Source organism: Vollenhovia emeryi, unplaced genomic scaffold (assembly GCF_000949405.1).
Source record: "Vollenhovia emeryi isolate VEMERY1.0 unplaced genomic scaffold, V.emery_V1.0 DF939164.1, whole genome shotgun sequence".
Classification (NCBI taxonomy): Eukaryota; Metazoa; Arthropoda; class Insecta; order Hymenoptera; family Formicidae; genus Vollenhovia; species Vollenhovia emeryi.
Genome location: NW_011967202.1, coordinates 1,119,709 through 1,139,770, shown reverse-complemented (window position 1 = coordinate 1,139,770; position 20,062 = coordinate 1,119,709). Strand labels below are relative to the sequence as shown.

General features: G+C 41.8%; 2 protein-coding genes across 14 annotated transcripts in view; one reads left to right on the top strand and one right to left on the bottom strand.

Moving 5' to 3' along the window:
• LOC105564491 (protein mothers against dpp) overlaps positions 1 to 6,713 on the top strand; it is a 7,669-nt gene extending 956 nt beyond the window's left edge. The window contains exons 1-3 of one of the 4 annotated variants that reach the window (XM_012016901.1): positions 449 to 492; positions 972 to 2,303; positions 2,377 to 6,713. In XM_012016901.1, the coding sequence (XP_011872291.1) occupies positions 1,054 to 2,303; positions 2,377 to 2,536 (1,410 nt within the window). In that variant the 5' untranslated portion in view covers positions 449 to 492; positions 972 to 1,053 and the 3' untranslated portion in view covers positions 2,537 to 6,713. Of the gene's footprint in view, positions 1 to 448; positions 493 to 599; positions 659 to 699; positions 908 to 971; positions 2,304 to 2,376 lie in introns of those variants that run through there. The other 3 variants (XM_012016900.1, XM_012016899.1, XM_012016898.1) reach the window with 3 other exon arrangements.
• Positions 6,714 to 6,963: 250 nt separating this feature from the next.
• Positions 6,964 to 20,062, bottom strand: part of LOC105564489 (kinesin-like protein KIF2A) — a 41,986-nt gene continuing 28,887 nt past the window's right edge. For 5 of the 10 annotated variants that reach the window (XM_012016895.1, XM_012016888.1, XM_012016889.1 and 2 more), the window contains 9 exons: positions 19,346 to 19,492; positions 18,144 to 18,174; positions 16,249 to 16,696; positions 15,444 to 16,017; positions 14,954 to 15,203; positions 14,679 to 14,833; positions 14,388 to 14,594; positions 13,867 to 14,041; positions 11,464 to 13,444 (listed from right to left, as the gene is read on the bottom strand). In XM_012016895.1, coding sequence (XP_011872285.1) covers positions 12,381 to 13,444; positions 13,867 to 14,041; positions 14,388 to 14,594; positions 14,679 to 14,833; positions 14,954 to 15,203; positions 15,444 to 16,017; positions 16,249 to 16,696; positions 18,144 to 18,174; positions 19,346 to 19,492 — 3,051 coding nt within the window. In that variant the 3' untranslated portion in view covers positions 11,464 to 12,380. The other 5 variants (XM_012016896.1, XM_012016892.1, XM_012016893.1 and 2 more) reach the window with 4 other exon arrangements.

The following is a 20,062-nucleotide window of genomic DNA, read 5'->3' as shown; positions in this document are numbered from 1 at the left end:
CTCTCTCTCTCTCTCTCTCTCTCTCTCTCCTCCCCCCCCCCCCCCCCTCTCCTCTCTCTCCTCTCTCTCTCTCTCTCTCTCTCTCTCTCTCTCTCTCTCTCTCTCTCTCTCTCTCTCTCTCGCGCTTTCCTTCTTTTTCCCTCCTCGCTGCGACGGTACGTTGGAAGCGCTCGCTCGTGGCGCGGTTAACCGCGCGCGCGATGATGACACCCGTTGGACCACCTTGCCCGTTTGAAAACGCGTACTCCGCGCCGGAAAAACTAAATTCATCGACGAGCTGTGTTGCCGAATAAATATCGCGAGAGGCGGGAGCTCTCGCTTGGGACGCGGTGTGAATGTGGGTTTCGTGCGTTACGCTTCGGGGTCGATAAATATCGGTTTAACGTTCCAATTGGATAGATCGTATGTCTGTAATTTGCAACGATGGCCAAATAAGTAATCGAATGCATGCGAGGCGTTCCGTCGGAACTCGCGCTTGTACCCCGCTCGAAAGTAAGTTGCAATGTTTATGGGATTTCGGTCTTTGTCACCGAGTTGACGTGGTGGGAGGAGACGTGCCAAAACTCGCATTCCTGTAAAAATAGCATCGCAAAATTCGGATTGGTGACGGAGGAATTCGCGCTTTGTCCGGCACTGTGCACAAGAGAGAACTGCTTTTGTAAGAACAAAAAAACAGTTGATAGCTGTTAAAAAGATTCTAGTCAATTGAACGGCACACAAATTAACAAATGTATTAAAATGTACAAATTAATGTGTATGCAATAAAAAAATTTTTTTTAGTAAACGTGATACTTTTTAAACAGCACGTGTACCCAATTTGTTATCTGAGATGTGAAATCTCAAACGGAAGTTTCATCTCTTTCGAGAATTTGAGTGAAGAATAACCAGTGAACTTACAAAGTCAATTGTATGTAAGATAGAATCGTTTCAGACTGTGGTAAATTGGAGAAATGTTGCCACTGTGATTGCAGATCGCTGACGCAGACTCGTTGTAGACGTGGACAAGGATATAATGCACACGCATTACTCTTAAACGTTACATTGCTTGTCAATATGGATGATGAAGAGGGAACCTCAAGTTCCGGACCAATGTCTTCGTTAAACAGTTTATTCACGTTCACCAGTCCCGCTGTGAAGAAGCTGCTCGGCTGGAAGCAGGGAGACGAGGAGGAAAAATGGGCTGAGAAAGCGGTGGACTCGTTGGTGAAGAAGCTGAAGAAGCGCAAGGGCATGATCGAGGAGCTGGAACGGGCGCTGAGTTGCCCCGGGACGCCGAGTAAATGCGTGACTATTCCTAGAAGCTTGGACGGCAGATTGCAGGTCTCGCATCGCAAGGGTCTGCCCCACGTGATATACTGCAGGGTGTGGCGATGGCCGGACCTCCAGTCGCATCACGAACTGAAACCTCTGGATCTGTGTCAATATCCGTTCTCCGCCAAGCAGAAGGAGGTCTGCATCAATCCCTATCACTACAAGAGGGTGGAGAGCCCGGTACTGCCACCGGTGTTGGTTCCTAGGCACTCGGAATTCGCTCCCGGCCATTCTCTGCTGCCGTTTCAGCAGCTGGCCGACCCAAGCATGCCGCACAACGTGTCCTACTCGTCCAGCGGTTTCAACGCCGGCTCTACCGGTGGCGTGAATCCGACGTCGCCCATGTCCTCGGTCGGTTCTGTGCCCAGTCCCGGGAGCACGACCCTGCCGAATCCTCAGAGCCCGTACGGGACCAATGGATTGCCGGAGACGCCGCCACCCGCGTATTCTCCGCCCGAGGACGGCTCTCAGACTGGGCAGACCACGTCGTCGGACTCGGTTCCGATGGACACGAGCACGCCGATTGAAGCGGCCACACCTGTGTGTTACCAAGAGCCACCTTACTGGGCCTCGATCGCCTATTACGAGCTGAATTGTCGGGTGGGCGAGGTGTTCCACTGTCACTCGCACTCCGTCATCATCGACGGCTTTACAAACCCGAGCAACAACTCGGATCGCTTCTGCCTCGGGCAGCTGTCCAATGTAAATCGAAATTCCACTATCGAGAATACGAGGCGGCACATTGGCAAGGGGGTGCATCTGTACTACGTCGGGGGAGAAGTTTACGCTGAATGCCTCTCGGACTCTGCGATTTTTGTGCAATCTAGAAATTGCAACCACCATCACGGCTTTCATCCCAGTACAGTTTGTAAAATTCCACCGGGATGCTCGCTCAAGATATTCAACAATCAGGAATTTGCCCAGCTTCTGTCGCAAAGTGTAAACCATGGTTTCGAAGCTGTTTACGAGCTAACGAAAATGTGTACGATTAGGTAATTAACTCGCGACGTCTTGACACAACCAAAAAATGTTAGTAGCTACGTTTATTATTTTCGTTTCTTACAGAATGTCTTTCGTGAAGGGGTGGGGCGCGGAGTACCATAGGCAGGATGTTACATCGACTCCCTGTTGGATCGAAGCACATTTACATGGGCCCTTGCAATGGCTGGACAAAGTGTTGACGCAGATGGGTCCGCCTCACAATGCCATAAGTTCTGTGTCATAAGTAACATGCACGCATCACAGAAATTTCTTTTAACAAAGAAGAACGATTAATCTCGACGCACTTTTAAGAGTTTACGTATATATACATTGGCTGTATTTGCCACACATGCGAGAGTTACGGAGACTGTGCACAGACGAAATACAATTACAGTAAGTTGCCCTACATTATGTCATTAAAATAATATCTTATTAAAAATGATAATAAAGGGAACGTGAGATGTAATGTTTGAAAGAAATCATAAAAGCTTACGAGGAGTTACATAAGAAAAAGATGTTAAACGATGATCTCCAAAAGTTATCGTAATCGCGAGATGTACACGCACCTATGCGCTGTAAAACTCTTTGGCTGTTACATAGAGACAGGATTATATACAAATATATATGTATAGAGAGATACACTAATGGTGTGTGTATAAAAAAAGAAATATTTTTCAAATCTATGCATCAGCCTAATACTTTATTTTATATGGAGACTTATTGTAGAGGTATTTGTCAATGCTGTACTACAAACAGAATCTTTTTAATTGATGCTTTAGACAATTTTAAAATTTATTGTGATGATAAAAAGAAAGTGTATAATTACAATTGCTTGGCAAAGAAGAAAGTAAGCTTATCTAAGCTCCGAATTATGGGAGACGAGAGAAAAAAAAGATATACCTTCTGTCGTGTAAGGTAAGCATAATCTGACGGTTATGCCTGTTAAGTTACATGTGTGCTTAAAGTACATTTACGTCAGTAATGTCAATGTAGATCTACTCAAATTTATCGTTAATGTTATAATAATAGCGCGGGCTTTTATTGATGAACGATGCGATCTAATATTTCAATGTAAGACATTGGACGTTGATCTCACGTTGACTCTCGGAAAAGTTAACTGCGTCCGATGATATGTTGAAACAACTCGCTAATCTAGAGAAAGATCTATGGTTTGCTCCATCTCTATGTACATTACATTGCATTGTACTCCTCTCGATTATTGTATTGTGCAACACGCTTTCCGTATTTTCTTAAGAACGATACACGGTTAGATAAGTTTTACGTGTTATAAATATGTGAAATTTTATGTGCTGTATATATTTCCGTACGGAAATTGTCGTACACACGTATAGGCATGCGTGTATGTGTATGTGTACGTGTACAATGAAAAGTCATCTATTAGTAAGTTTATACATTGCTTGACTAAAAAGTTACGTTTTACCAATTGATCGGAGCTGAGCTTGATATTACGTTTGTTACTTTTTTACATTACGAAAGGTGCCAAAAAGAATGAAATATTCGCATAATATGTTTAATTTACGCACTGTGATATTTCATCAGAGAAACGCAATTCTTTCATTGTATCTGATCACGTTTCCACGATCTTCAATCGAGTAACTCGAAAGTACACCGATTCTATACAGAGTGTCTTAAAACCGTCAGATATTAACAGTGCCTAATTATAGACAATACCATCTTGTTTCACTGCCATTTGCTGTCACTAGTTTTGCCGATGTGTGCCTAGCTGTGATTCTTTGCTATTCAATTTGGCAAATTTGCGATTTGGTGATAAACAAAAGAAAGTACGAAGGGGAACAAGGCTACTTATTTGGCTAACAGCGTTAGAATTTTTCCACAATAGATAAAAAGGGTAGTAGAAGATAAGCGATATGCTTAATTAAGTGATAAGGGAAGACTAAGATGTAATTTATATAATTAGATATACAATTGGAACAGGATGGGTACAAACGTAAAAGTCGACAGAATTATTCGACATTGCATAATGTGGTACAATTGCGCTAATTGCACAAGTGATGGAGACAATAATCAAATACAAAAAAAAGAGGATAAAATGTAAGATACTTTCAGCCCGTTCTAAAAAAAAAATTGTTTAATACAATGGCGATCAATCTGATCGAATTTTGTACGAAGGAACCGATCAGTATTCTATATTAGAAGATAAAACTGTAAGTAGGAAGAAGATGCCGTACGTGTTTACGGTTATTTCTGAATCTTTCAACGAATTGGTTCCTTTCTGCAAGATGTGATCTGAGTTTGCCTGGGATTTTCATCGAGAAATGCGCACGAATTAGAAGGTCTCTTATAGCGATTATAATCCGCGCCGATGAAACTTGGATAGTAAATTTATTAGAATGACATTACGAAATCTTTTCGGCACGTTGAGCCCTGTCATATTAGAAATGAGCACGATGCATTACTGTAAAATGTAACGTGTATATAGATAGCTTCTTATACACAAGATTATACTTGTAGCTTATATTTAACGTTATCACCAACGTCTTCGTTTCCTTGCTAACTAAATCATACTAGATTAGCCGCGGAGCCCGTTTACAAAACAATCTTGCCTAAGCCTTTTAGATCTTCGAAGTGAGGCCCACTTCCTTTTGAGATACGCGAGAATTCAACTTCAGACTTGACGGAATACTATACTTTGTTGCGCACCACCCAAGTTTGTGCCTTGGCTGCCTTTTATATTGCGTAGTTGTAAGCGACATTAGAGAGAGATATGCAATTTTTACAATGTATAATAGCAGAAACGTGAAACATGTTATCGGAAAGTGCATAGAAGTTTTCACATCTCGCGAGAAAAGAAATTGTACAAGAATCCCTCTCAATTGTTCATATGTAAAATAAATGTACAGTTCTGTATTTGCAATGTCACATGCTCTAGTACATGTATGTATTACGCTACGTATTAACGTCAGACGGAATTGCCTGATATCGAGTCTTATTTGCCCAATGATTACAGTCGTGCGATATGAATCGAGTTTTGAGTAATTAAGCTACTTTGGAGAGGAAAGTCCTCGTGCCTTGATACAATACACAGAAAGAACCGAGCGTGTCTGCGACAACACGTGTAAAGAGTGCCGCGTTCGTTTTTGAATTTGTTCCTGTTACATTTTTAACACATTAACGCGTATAATATACTTACATCCTTCTTACTAATCCATTGACGATCGCGTTATTTATTTTCTTTACATGCCATTTTTAAATGAAGACGTGCTCCAGAAACGTCCACTTGCATCCTGACACAGAAGCGCTCGGTTCCTTTTATAGAAAAGCCGTCTATTAATGTAAAGGCCGTGAAGAATAAATAGATGAGCGATTGAAGTGTGAAGGTGCGATTTGGAAACGGGCTCGCGATATATTCCGCACGTCAGTGACTGTAAATATATTAGATCTTGTTAGCCGTAACGAGAGCGCGTCTCTCTTCGGAATCCATTCCACGTTACGTACCGTTAGAGAAAATGTAACCGCGGGTTCTCTTTTTCCCTTCCCCCCCCCCCCTCGCGCGATTTCCCCGAGACGCTCATATGGCTGCATCGTGTTCGCGACTATCAGCGACGACGTAGGCACACGAGCCTCTATCTCTGTACAGCCGCCAGCTCTGCGAGAAAATAGGACGTAGTTATCGTAAGACTATACGGAGTCGACGCGCCTTAGCCCAGGCGTGGCATGTAGTACATTTTATTTCGCACGTTCTCCTCTCTTCTTTATGGTGAAAAAGACATTTTATGTACAGAACGATATTTGTACGTACGTACGTACATAGATATGTATGTATGTATGTATGTACGTACATGATGTAGTGAAAAGATAGCAAGTCTTTGTGTTATATGTGACATGTTACACGGTAAGAGATTAGGCTCCTAATGAAAAATTAGCGTAAACGGTTGGTTTAGTCGAACGGGTATGCGTATACAAGGTGTGCACTCTGTTGCCACGTGAAAAAGAATGAAATGTTCAGACACTCCAACAAACACATAATGGTATATTAAACGCAAAGTAATATGAGAGTGATGTAATCGTTCACCAACTTTTATACAAACTGCGTTTAACGAACATTTAATACATCATCGTTAATATATTATACCATGTGTTTATTGGGACGTCCCAGCACCGATTGATCGAGCGCTCTGTGTACCGATTTCCCGTCACCGGCGTGATTTTTTAGACCTAGCGGGACAGCGCGCGTCCACGGGACGCCCGGAGATTTCTTAGGGTAAATTCTTCGCGATCAGCTGTATATGTATGTCGTTCGGCATGTAAAGAAATTATCCGATCGGACACGTTTACGCGCCTCCTTCACCCGTGCTGTCTACGCATGCATTTCTGGTAATCGTTGTCTTTGTGCAGCTCTACCAAGTACGAAATAAAAGTAATACCTACCTGTGTATCTATACTGTTGTACTCGTTTTGCGGTTACGCGATTCGATGACCCATCCCGAATCCCTGCGATTCGAATTCCTCGCCGCCTCGACGTCGAGCCAGATATGACTGGCATAATTGAGTATCGATCGCGAAGATATTCAATGTATATGCGCAGCGTTTTGCTACGTACGAAGCGTAAAAACATGTATTAAATCTCGCACGCCTTATTCTTTTGTCTTGACGAGGTGTACTGATCGGGATGAGGAATGTAACGGAATGTTCGTTTTCCAATCTGATTTATTTCATTCATAAAGCAACAACGTGAAACCTCTCGTACGTATCCAAAAATGTTCTGTGCACATCGAATCGGAATAGTTCAGAGGTCGACTATTGATTACGACATATAGTAGGGGTGGAACGGGGAGTACGTGTCGTATGTTTGATTTACTCGTCTCCCTTCCGCATAAATTATACGATTATAAAAAAATAAGAAGTATATCAACATCTTTCGATCACTAAGCCTCATCTCTCCCTACACCGCGTTTCTACTTGTTAAAAAATACTATATATTCGAGGTGTGAAACGCGTGATACCTTCTCGTGGTCTTAAAGGAAAGCTAAATTATAAATTTCAACGATGGGGAGATACACGTATGCCTGAGCTATAGCAGTCGCGAACTGCCTCGTAGACGTTTGTCAATCAAGGCGACATATATTTAGCAACCATCGAAAAACGTCGGATATGTAGCGAGAAACGAATTCCTTCGACAAGTGAAGCATGACTCTCTAATATGATGCGGTCACAGCTTCCGATCAATACGCTGAATTAAATTAGAGCATACCCTCGGCGGCATGCGTAACTATCTTATTTACTCCTTTGATACAACAGTAATCTGAAACTCTTCGCGCTATGAGTATTTTATATATTTATATAAAAAATCGTGAATCTTGTGTCAACACAGAGATGTCAGTGTTACTCTCATCTATCCGCGCATTATTATTATTATTTTGTTAATTTATCTCTAAGCCACAAGACCGAAGAGTAACTTCCCTCGACGAGATATAATTAAAATTTCTCTCTACCCGCTTACAAAATCGAGCGTACACGTGGTTAATGATCGTCAACTCGCGAGTCCACGAGGATTTTATGCTTACACAGGAACGGGTATTCGGGGAATAAAATCTTCAAGAGAGATAAAGTCGTGTGGCGTGCGATATACGCGTTATATTAATCTTCTTAACTCACTATTGTCTAGTGCGACTGCAGTGCGATATATTTCCTTGCAACGATCAATTCAACAAATCGTGACAAGTCGGCCCGCATGAGTAACGAGACACGGTAAATATTTTAGACCAAGTTAGAACACATCGAGATTATCTCTACCGACAGTAAAGTATTTAAAAAACATCATAGGTCATTTTAAAAAATTACTGCGTTTCTTACTTTATACACGAATACTGAACACTGGATTGTGAATCCTAGCTCTGCCTCCTACGATTTACTCAAGGAGTTCTATTGTTTTCTGTTCCAGGTATTATTATATTAGTATCGACTGCCGCGATGTATTTTGGAGAATGTAGAGATCGGAAACGGGACGAGATAAGAATTTATTGCTTCATAGGATTCGATTTTCTTTGCCCGAAGTAAATATATCCACAAGGGGAACGTTATCTTCACCGCAATAGCTATAATCGTGACAAAAATCGACGGTATTCCGCTGGACGTATCCGTAGTGAAGCCTGTGAAGCTTTGCGCGCACGCTGAGACCGCTCCCCGCAAGTAGCGGTTCAGTAGAGTTAGGAAGAAAACACTGAAGTATGCGTTGATAAACCAAATGAAGATTTTAATCTCATACTTTTAAAATAACATAAGAAAAAAAAGAGAACCGTTTGAGAGATGCCGTCGACGACATTAATACTAAGAAACTTAAATACCCGGATCGGCGCCGTTAGGCAGTTTCCTTCTTACGAACTAAGAGTGTTACATCTTTTCTTTCTCATCCTTCCGAAATCAGTCGTTATTTGGTTTGCGAGACAGTCGATCGCTAACGCGTGTGTACGTATGCACTTGTGTATCATTAAATGAACGTGTACAAAGTATCGCCATGACGTATCTACTTGTTCCTGACAAATCGGCTCACTAAAACTTTCTCCTTTATTCAATAATACACTGGAGGGGTCCCTCGTAATAAATACGCCTAGCATGCTACAGCCTAAAAAAAGTGTTTATCTGACGTTGTGTAGTTTACGCATTATCGTTCGCGATGGTGCTCTGCGAAAACGGGCAAATTGAGTATCGACGTGTCGTTGACGGCTTAAAAATTTTGCTGGTCTCTCGGTGCGCGGCCCGAAAGTATAAGGTAAAACACGTAAAAGCTCGTTTCGAGAGAAATAATTGCAATTACGTATAACTTGATCCCCGAGCCAAAATCAAGCTTGTTCATTTATCATCTTCACGACTGATTCCGCACTCGCTTAAAATTTCCTACAGTTCCAAGCTAAAAGAGGCACTAAAAAAAATCCTGGCTAAAAACTTCTCCACCGAGACGAGCGTAATTCGACGCGGTAAAAACAAATGGTTAATTTTTTTCGCTGGTGAATCCTCAAGCGATTGTTATTATGCCTGCCGCACTTCGGCTCCCGTACATATTTCCTCTTGACTCTGTCATTTTGCTACGGAGAACCACTCGAGAAGAATCGTTATATGATACAAGATTGCTAAGGTGAGACTTGCGAGTCGTGCTCTTTGCCGCCGCTCGACGACGTATATTTCGTAACAATTTCGAAGGCGAGACAAGAAGTTTTGTTACATTTTTGCGTTCTCTATGACTGTCGCATTAGTGTCATGGTATATCTGCCTTTCGCGCGCGCGCACGTGCGCTTTTAATTAAGAGAATCGATACACACATAAGAAGCGGGCTTTTTTTTTCTTCACCGGCGAGAGATAATTACTTTTTGTGTCTTTTTCTTTTCGCGTTCGCTAGAAGGGGGGGCACGCTAGCGTCCTTAATTGTACCGCGTCGTGATGTTGCGCGTTCGAGTCATCTTCTGACTGATTTGTTCCTCCTGCAACAGCTGCCCGCGGAACTGGCTGACTTGGTCGAGCGCGGCGTTCAGAATGTCACGCTGCTGTATTAACAGCTGCTCCCACTTTTGGGCATATGCTGCAACAGATAACACGCACCCCGTCAGAGCACCCAAGAGCATGGATTAGACACATCGGCTTAGCGTAGTAGAGATTAAATCGGATATACATAGAGATGACGTATCACAAGTGAATGCCGCGGCTATTTCCCCCGCTTTACTCAAGCCTCGTATTTAGCTTTATAGCATCTTCTTAAAACGTGACAGACACACATCTGTCATCAAGCTTCATTGCTGCTTCAGTTCGTCCAGTCAGCAGACGGTAATACTGACAATGAGCTTTTTGAACGTGTAACAAATTTTAGTAACGTCTCAATGCCTCAGCAAAAATGAACACACATGGCAATGAAACTCATAAAAGTAAACGTTACAATATTAATTAAACGATAATCGTTAGCGATTGTAAGTAAGATGACATCTAAGGCAGCTTAAATAAAACTTACTTCCAACTCGCTATTTGAGTGGTGAATAGAAGTGGCTAGTTTTACATGAAAGCACAGTCAAGAAAATTTATGGAAACGTTTGTACGTTTAAGATCTTATTTGTAGCTGTTTGTAAGTCTGAAAGCGCCTGACGTTGCAGGATTAAGATGTGAACATTATGTGTAAAATGTGAACATACACATAATTAAATACGATATTGCACAGATTGAAGCTTAAGCTGAGCACACAAGCAAGACGTTGAGTAGTTTTCTTAGAAACATGGTTATGTGTATTATTCTTAACGTGATTTTAGCTCAATAATCCACAAAAATAACATTTATTAAGGATTCGGTTTGTGTACATACATGAGAAATAATGCGTTCACGTCTCCAAAATACAAACTAATCGCATATACAACACTGTTAATTTAATATCGTTCAAATTTAATTTCTACAGTAAACACACATATATGTATACAAAGTTATCTAGTATTTTATTTAACAAAATAACGTACTGTGATAATATTATATTTAATAAGATAACAATATGTAACAACAATAAAAGAAAAGAAAAAATGTTGAGTTTACCCTGCCAGGATGATCTGTTTGCGTTCTAAGAAAAATATATCAAGTATGATTAATACAGTGAAATCTTGCTGTTATTGCTTCTATATTAGACAATTTGTTTCTATTTACACGCGGTTTGAGCCAAATATTGAAATAAGAGGTCCGACCTGAACTTGCGTTTCTTTAACTATATCTATATCTTCTATAATAATAGATAGTTAAAGATTAAATGATTTAGTTATCTTAATAATTGAACGACTTTAATTCATTAAACACGGCGATATACAAGTCCGATAGAAATGAGAGCTCTTAAAGCAGACGAGAAGAAAATCCATTTCTGACGTTACATTGGCAAAGTCGAGCAAAATTCCCGATATCAAATCGCTAAAAAATATCATTTTTGAGGATATAGTTGATCGAAATGCATGTGATATCGAGATGGCAAGATAATGTGACGCGCATCATTAGTATACGAATGGTGCATATTAAAAACAAGCTGTTTCTCTGAGACTATTTTATAGAATTGTTAATCGAATAATATTGTCGTACCGTCGGAAAATAGTTTTCTCTCTATAAGACGTCTACGCAACGAGAAACTCCTCAGGTAGGGTGACTCAAACTTTGTTCTTTTCCGCCTCAAATCTGTAACGTTTCCTGGTATTACATTAAATTTCTCCTACGGGTATACAACGCAATGCGATTTTTACAATACAGTGTACAAGTTAGAAATCTAATAAAACTTAATTTACTACGCTAAGCTGTAATCTGAACTATTGCCAGCTATCTTTTTGTAAAAGCCAATAATATTAATAAAATACTTATGTGGTTTAAAATACGTTTATATAAATGTCATGTATTGTAGTAAATTTCATCTATTTAAAATGCTGTTATAAAAAAAATTTTTAAGTCGAAATAAAAGTTCACACGATAAACGACAAGTGTTGCGCGAGAAATGCAGTTGTAAAATCAAAATATACTTAACACATCACTATGGCACACATGGAATTAGTACTCGTAACGTTTCAAACGTGCACACAGCCAAGTGCTCGAAGGAATGCATTTTCATTCAAATTAAATTAAAAGACTTAAAATTGTGTAACAGCATTTCACAGGCAAGTTTTTTTACACTAGTAACACACACACACACACACACATATAGGCTGCTTTCCTTTTAGTAGACACAAATCGACACACGTTAACACACCCGAGAACAGGTTGCCACAATTAAATGGCAAAGATTCGAAGAAAAAGATTTTAAGAAAAGATTCTATCGAAATATTTGGAGCGGATGCGTTCTTCGGTCAAAAACACGCTCCGACTTTCCTCCAGAGCAGAGTCGAAGAGTGTCAATTGAGTTTGAATTAAATTCAGTGTGGAAAGCAGCCATAAAGACGTAAAATATTAATTTTTGATATATTGCTAGTTTCTCCTAAATATAAAACATTAAAAATAACAATATCATAAAGCATAAAAGTGAAATGATTTTTAAACCCTTAACGATAAGGACGACTTAGAATTGACTCGTATGACTGTTTTATACAAATAATTATATGTCATCCTGTTTTTCAACCTCTCTGCGCATAAATGAAAAAGATAATATACGCAGTTGGCAGAAGCAAAAATAAAATAACGTTTTTCAGGAAAGATAGCAGAGTATACCAAATTTTAATGCAATCTAATTGAATAATAAATCTCTTCTCCCTATCATTAATTATCTTTCTGGAATTTGATTTGACACTTATCGCAGGACTGACAAACTCTTTGGCATTGCAAAAATTATCGTCTTCCTTATTAACATTATCAAGTGCAAGTTGAGAGTATAAAATAATGCTATTGTTTGTTCGCGAGTCACACATATTTTTATCACCTACACCCGTTCCTCGTCTTAAATTTATATTAACATCAGAAAATGCTGTTGGTAGTGTGCTGTTATCATGATCAGTATCATCATAATCTTTAAAATCGTTACAGCCTTCAAAATTGTCAATAGAAAGGTCGATACAAGGCTGGCAGTCAACGTTGCCATTGACAGCTTGCGGATCGAATTTGTTCAGATAGAAAATATCTCCTTTATTCGCCGATTTCTTTCTTGCAAAGTCCTCGCAGTAATAATTGTAATTCGTCAGTGGACTATCTATGTCGTGCAATTTATTCTTGCGAGGCGTATAATACGTGCTGCCATGTGTGTCTTCAGGAGTTCGAACACGGAATGTACCAGACCAGTGATATTTCCGAGACTTCTTTTTGCCAGTAATGGACTCTTTGATCCGTTGGCTTTGACTGCATCTTTGAATAGAACGCCCAACGGGCATGCCTTTATTAATTGCATTCTTTCTAGCTATTCGACCGGTTGTCATGCTTTTCTTCGTGATAATAGGTCTAACAGGCGTGCGAGGAAAAACGCCCGAGTCCTCCTCGGTGTCATTCGAACTGAAATCGCTTCTGAGCTCCATCTCATCCTTCCAGGAAGACATCAACGAACTCTTCGCGACCGTATCTTCTGTTGTGTTTAAAGTCTGCGTGTCGCTGTCCGTGTCATCGTTTATTATTGTCGTGTTTGTCGAGCTGCTGCCTCTCTGGTGGCGGTCTAACGTGACGGTTGAATTTGTCTTAGTCTTACTGCGCGTATCTGTCATAAAATGCGATGCACTGTGATACCGGCAAGTACAACGTTTTCGTACTTTTTAGGTTTTTACAAGTTACTGGCGGAATAATCTCAACGAAAGCGACGCGTATCGTCACTTAAAAGGGTTCGTTATTTATCGCCACATGATGCCTGTGAATTTTTACCACGAAAATTTTCACAAGTATTCTGGCGCTAAAAGCCCTCACTGAATATCAACTTTCGTATTCGAAAACTGATTTTCTTGATACGTCAAAACGAAAGAAGACATGCTTTTGTGTGACACACATACGGAAAAATTAATTTATTTCTGATTAATCAAGTGCACCATTCAGCACAACGCAGTGTGTACGAAATTAAAGCGGGAGCAAACGGATAAACCAATAGAAAAACGTAAATGTGCAAATGGAAACAAATTTGTCCCTTACCTTCTTGGTCGTAATCCACCTCATGAGTCGCGCTGAATACACTGTGCGCGTTATTAAGAAATTTAGTTGAAGTATCCATAACCAGTTTGTGCGTATCCAACACTTCTTCTTCGATCAACTGCAGAGCTGATACTGCCTCGTGGAAAGTGTACAAATCTTGCGAGAGTTCACCTTCCTGTAAAGAAGAAAATCATTTGTATGAAATTCACAGTTATCTCTAATTTTTAGCTAATTTTTATTATGGATTATACATATGTTCGATATAGTGGACGCGAGTAAGAACACAAGAGACAAAGAATCAGTTTTGAACAGGTCAATTTTAGTAGACGAGCTCACCATGTACACAACTATTTGCAAATCGATTTCTTTTATTCGAACGATTCCATATCTTTAATCGTAAGTTCTCTAATATATAAGTTTTTTGAACATCAGTGAATAATATTTAACTATATTGAGCTTATTCGTTTTATAATTGTGAAATTGTACAACATATCCTTATGCGTTTGTAGATAATCACTTACGTTGAGAGACCGAAGCTGCGCTAAATCGCTATCAGATAACACGCTATTGTTTCCCTGTTCCTCGATCTTCATTCCCCTATCGTCATCTGTCGGTGAAGCTTTTATTTCCGTAGGATCAGTCGCCGCCAATTCCTTCACTCGATCCGCGTATCTCAATGTATTTAGAGAGTGCTCGCAGGAACTCATTCCAGGACTAATCATCGCTATCTATAAACAAATAGCACTCGTTCGAATGTCTATCTCATCTTTGATATCCTTCTTTTGTAATAATATAACTGTGAAAGAATTTACCATGCAGGTTTTTGATTTTTCACCGATAAAACTGTCCCTTAATACTTGAGTCAACTTGCTTGCTCTAAAAGGCAAATGCGTACCCTTGCGGCTTAACGCACGTATACATTCTTTTAATGCTAATAGAGACTTATTGATCTCAGCACCTTCCATACCTGAAAATTTCAATAAGGACATTAATTACATCAGCAACCTAAGGCAGACGTAGATTATTAATTGTATAACCAGCAGCGTCATTTTAGTCGCCGTTTAGCATTAATTGTACATTTACTTACGAGTTTGCCTATTAGCAGACGACGTGTCAGCCCCCCTTTCATTACCAGCAAGATCGATGAGCGAAAACTTTCCGTGCACCCTGTGTGTGCCTGGGATACGCGCTATTATTTGAAATACTGCGTGCGATCTCGAAGAGTTAGAATTAGCGCTCGTTTGACCGCTCGTTCTGGCGCTGTTCCCGTGCTGTATCAACTTTAACACTTCGTCGCACGTCTCCACGACTTTTTCCGTTAATCCGACTATCTGCACCTATTGTTAGATATGAAACAAATTTCGAAATATTAAGATAAAGCTAAATTGAATAACCACGAATAAAAATTGTCAATTGACTTAGGAATCTATTGATAATGGTAGATAGCCAATCTACGTACGTACGTTAAAATAAAATAAAAATAAATACATCGTGTTGAACATAAGTAATATTGATATGAAGTTTAATAACAATTATTTAGCAATTAGATCGAATTAAAAATTCAATATCAAGCGAACCTGCTGTTTACCGTCCTCCAGAACTCTCAGTTTCTCCTTATCTGCCAAAAGATCGAAGACTTTGCCGGAATAGATCTCGAAGAAGCTAGCGGAAATGACCAGATTCAGGGGCCGATACTTGGCCATTTTGAGGCATTTGAATACGTCTTTGGCAACCATGGCGTAGATGCCCTTCTTGCAGTCCTGCGTCTTGCCGTTGAAGTCGCCGCCCATTGTATGGGTTTTGCCGCTGCCGGTCTGACCGTACGCGAAGCACGTGGCCATGCCACCCTCGAAGATTGTCTGCACCAATGGCTTGGCCGTATACTTGTAGACAATCTCGTTGTTACACGTCTCGTCGAACGCATAATCGAATCTGAAGATCTGGTTCTCCAGATACTTGGTGAGGTCAACTTTGGACTTCGGCTCGTGCACCACCATCTGATCTTTGCTGGGCACGCTGATCACGTCGATCTCCTTACGCACGTGCTCCTTCTTGTTGAGCGGACGTTTCCTTACGCACACAGTGATCTGATGATCCTCCACGGCATCGGTCTCTCGCAACGGCCTGAACTCTATGCTGTTTTGGTATTCCCTGCAAATTAAATAAATAAATACAGACCGATAAACGATACGGTTGATAAATATCATATTTTCTATCAATCATGAATATTATCTAAACGTATAGATATTCTACGAAAAGCAATGCATATTTTAAATCAATATTTTTATTTGAGATAACATAACGTAACTCTAATATCAAACAATATTTCTTAAATATTTCTAATATAATTTAAGCGGAGAAAGTACAAGAGCCAATATCAACCTTATCATGGCAAGGAACTCCCAATTCGGATTGCCTGGATCTAAATTCATAAGCGCTTCCTTCTCCTCTTTCAATTCCGCCTGTCGTTGCCTTCGTTCTTCCCTGTTCTTTTTCAGTCTCTCGACCTCCTTGACGACATTGGACCGCCTACTCCGGCCGTTTTCTATCTGGGCTTGCTGCTGCTGCTGCTGTTGTTGCTGCAATTGCTGCTGCTGCTGCTGCTGTTGTTGCTGCTGCTGCTGCTGCGCTTGTTTCTGCAGTCTGTTCTGCACTGGGGTCATGAGGTTGCTTTGCGCGACGGTCGACGTCGGCGTCGGCGGTATATTCTCGAGCTCCCGGCGTCCCGTGAGGCCGGAAACCGACTCGCCGTGGCCGTTCACCGATGTGGTCGACGGCATTATGTTCGTCGGGCGACCCGACGGCCGTGGCAGTTGCCTATTCGAACTCACTGAAACATTGGTACCAGGATTAATGATGTCCGCACTGTCCTCCTTACCCTTGGCGATCGCGATTCGACTTTGTCAAGATTAAACTCAGACGGGAAACGTAAATCTAATCTTTGGTCTCGCGTGATCCATCTTTCACGTTAACGTACGACGCCTCGGATCTAATAATTTGTTTTAATCGCTATATACAAAATTATATTTCGAACGTAGCTAAAAAAAGCTATTAAAAATTGGTCGAAGTTTTTAAACGCAGTTGCACCCTGCCGATTCTTCGCGAAATCATTTTTATATTTATCCCTCGAAGTTCACCCTTGCGCTATTATTTCGAAATAAGAATCGCGGGACAATTAGACCACACGTATCCGCTCGATCACATCAGCGGAGACACCGTATCTTCAACACGGGACCCGTCACACGCATTACCGGCGTCGTCATCTTCGATTCGAAGCGTCAGGATCCGATTGTTATCGTCGGCGACGTCCGTGCTTTCGCAGTCGCGGATTTTATTTTTCCTCCGGAAGCAATAAGCGAGCGGATCGAATCTCATGGTCGACGCGGCATACGCGGGAATCTCTTTGACGTCTTGAAAACCGAACTGTTCGCCTCTCGCAACGGACACCAGTATCCGCCGGGTGGTGCGCACTGCCGGCGGGGTAGATCGAACAGTGCTCGAGGGAGGGTCAGCAACGGAGTACACCCCCTTGGCCGGGCTACTCGTCGTACTGTAGCTCCCATCGGGGTCCTTGCCCTTGTGCCGCCTGCCTTGCATACGGCGCACGAATATCGATAGTCACGGCTCGGCCGTACACACGTGTAAGCAAGGGCTCGTCGACACTTGGCTCTATCTAGGTGAAGAGACGACGACGACGACGACGCACACGCTTAGCCCCTGGCGCGGTGTCCGGTCACGAAATTGACTTATCGAACGCCGAAAGTTCAGCCGTCATCCACGCTTATCGGCGCGTGGAATTGGGAAGCGCATGGAAATTCGTTCCGCGTTCGCCAATCTTTTTTCTCGAACGAGGAATCGGCGGAGTGGCGCGCAATTGGTCTGGTTTCGTTAAATTTCTACATCCGTTTCTATCAGTATTTAGCGATATAATTAAGACACGTTTTAACGCCACAATTAAAACGGCCGGGAAGCAGTATTTGCGATAAAAATTTATTTTCCCCGAAACATGCAAAAACACAGACGTCGCTCCGTTAAGGCTTGTGTCCACGATGCTAGAACTTGGTCCAAGTTTCAAGAGATGTGTAGCCGATCAATTTGCAGCTTTTACGGAATAGCTGCAAGTCGCTTGGCTACACATTGGACCAAGTTCTAGCATCGTGGACGCAAGAGGCCTTTAGACGCGGAGTCTAATTCACGATTTCACCGATAACCACGTCGCTTATTTTAACAAAGCGTAACGAGGGAAGGATCGAATCGGATCCTCGTTGCTGACGTACCTTTTACTGGAATAGACGGCCTGGTGCTGTGCTGAAAATAAAGAAAACAGACCACGTTCAGTCATTTAAATTACAGAGGACAGTTGGGTTTCTTCGTGCAACGAAGAGGAGTGTTTGCCAACTTACGATCTAAGGAGTGCTGCAAATGAAATAAAATAAAAAACGGTGCTTCCTTCGAAGCCGGGTGTATAATACATCTTTTTGCCGACACGTTCCCACCAGAAGGCGAGAGATACGAAACGGTACGTATCGATCGCTCGTTAATCACGCCCGCGTGTTCCTTTTACGTATCGATCGCCGTACATAACGACACGGTTTTTGACCCAGTCATGGTGGAGAGCAATCGCGCAGCGCGATCTCCCGATTCACGAAACCGAGCATTTCCGCGGAAACGAAAAATGAAAGAGTGCGGCGAGTTCTCGCTGATTATCCGCTAAGTCACTCGGGATATCCATCTGTCGAGACCCCGTCGGATTCAGGCAAGTGCGAAAAGGGTGAAAAGAAAGTGACTAGCGGTGCTCTGGTGGATGGACATTTCCGGGAAAAGCCGACGTTTTTGGTGGTGGAAAAAGAGACGTGAGGCTGCGAACGTTCTGTCAACATCTTCCGTGCGAGAGAAGCTTCTGAAGATGAATCTCAACGTTCAGGCAGACGAAGAAAATTTTCTTTTGCAATTCAAACTACGTCATTTCTATCAGTCTTGAACAAGCAGTTGCGAACTTTACGATGGCAGTGAATGACCATCTCGTCTAACGTGATGCGATCGATTAGATGCAGAAGAATCAATGTCCAAATTGCGTATACATAATTGTTTAACTTGACGTAAACCTTCCACTTATTTCATAGCAAATTTCTTGATATTTTCCACTCGGATCAAACATTAATGGCATATAAAACATCATGAAATCAGGATAACATACTGTTCTTTCACTTGATCGTGCAAAAGATAAATGTATACTAGCTCTAATGGACAGTGATCATAAAATAGCTTTAATTTACACGCGATATTTCCCTCGTGCACCACGATTCCGGTAATAAAACTCGCGATGTCAAGCCGGTACCATAAACCTTAGCTCTTGGAGCATTCTCAAAGATGCTAAGATCAGTTAGGCGACCACGGGAGGACTGTTGCTGCTATGAGAGGGTTGTGCGGTTGCGGTTGCAGTTGTTGCGGTGATGGAGGGGAAGGTGGTGCGCGTTACCGAGAGACGAGATGTGACTCGTACAGGAAGCGTTGCGGATGCGAGGCCGTTTCTCGTGGTGTGACCACCATGGCGTCCGAGGGAGCCCTCCTCTTGGTTCTCCGACTCGTCGACCCCCTCGTCCTCCTCAGCCGAGGAGTCCGGCTCCTTTACCGCAGATCGCGGTCACGACCAGTTATACGTAAATCAATCGGACGATTACACCCGCGGTCGACGGAGCCGATCGAGGGGATCGATGAGGGGAAAAGTCGTCAAGGAAGGCGGCAATTTTGCGGATGAGCGATGGCAGAGACGACGTGAGTTTCGTATTCAAGATCGGTTTGTTATCGATCGGTTTTGCCCGGGGATCGATGGTCCATCGTCGACACGTGGTCCGTTATGAGCAGCGTCCATGGAGGAAAAAAAAAGATGTTACCATGTTAGTAGCGGGAATGACGCGCGAGACTCTGGCTTTTGTCGACCGACGTATCTACAGGCTCGACAATCTCTTCGGGAAATTTACGTTGCGTTCTAAAATTATGAGCTGGACACCCGAGGATTGTTTACATCCTGGACTTCTTGAGTCTTCCAATCCCATCGCATTGATTCTGTTACCTTTCAAGCTTTATCTAACTTTCTCACTGACAAATAATCCAGATATGTCATGTACTTTCCTTAATATTTCAATTTTCATAGATATATCCTTCCGCGTGCAAAAATATAAACATACGCGAGTTA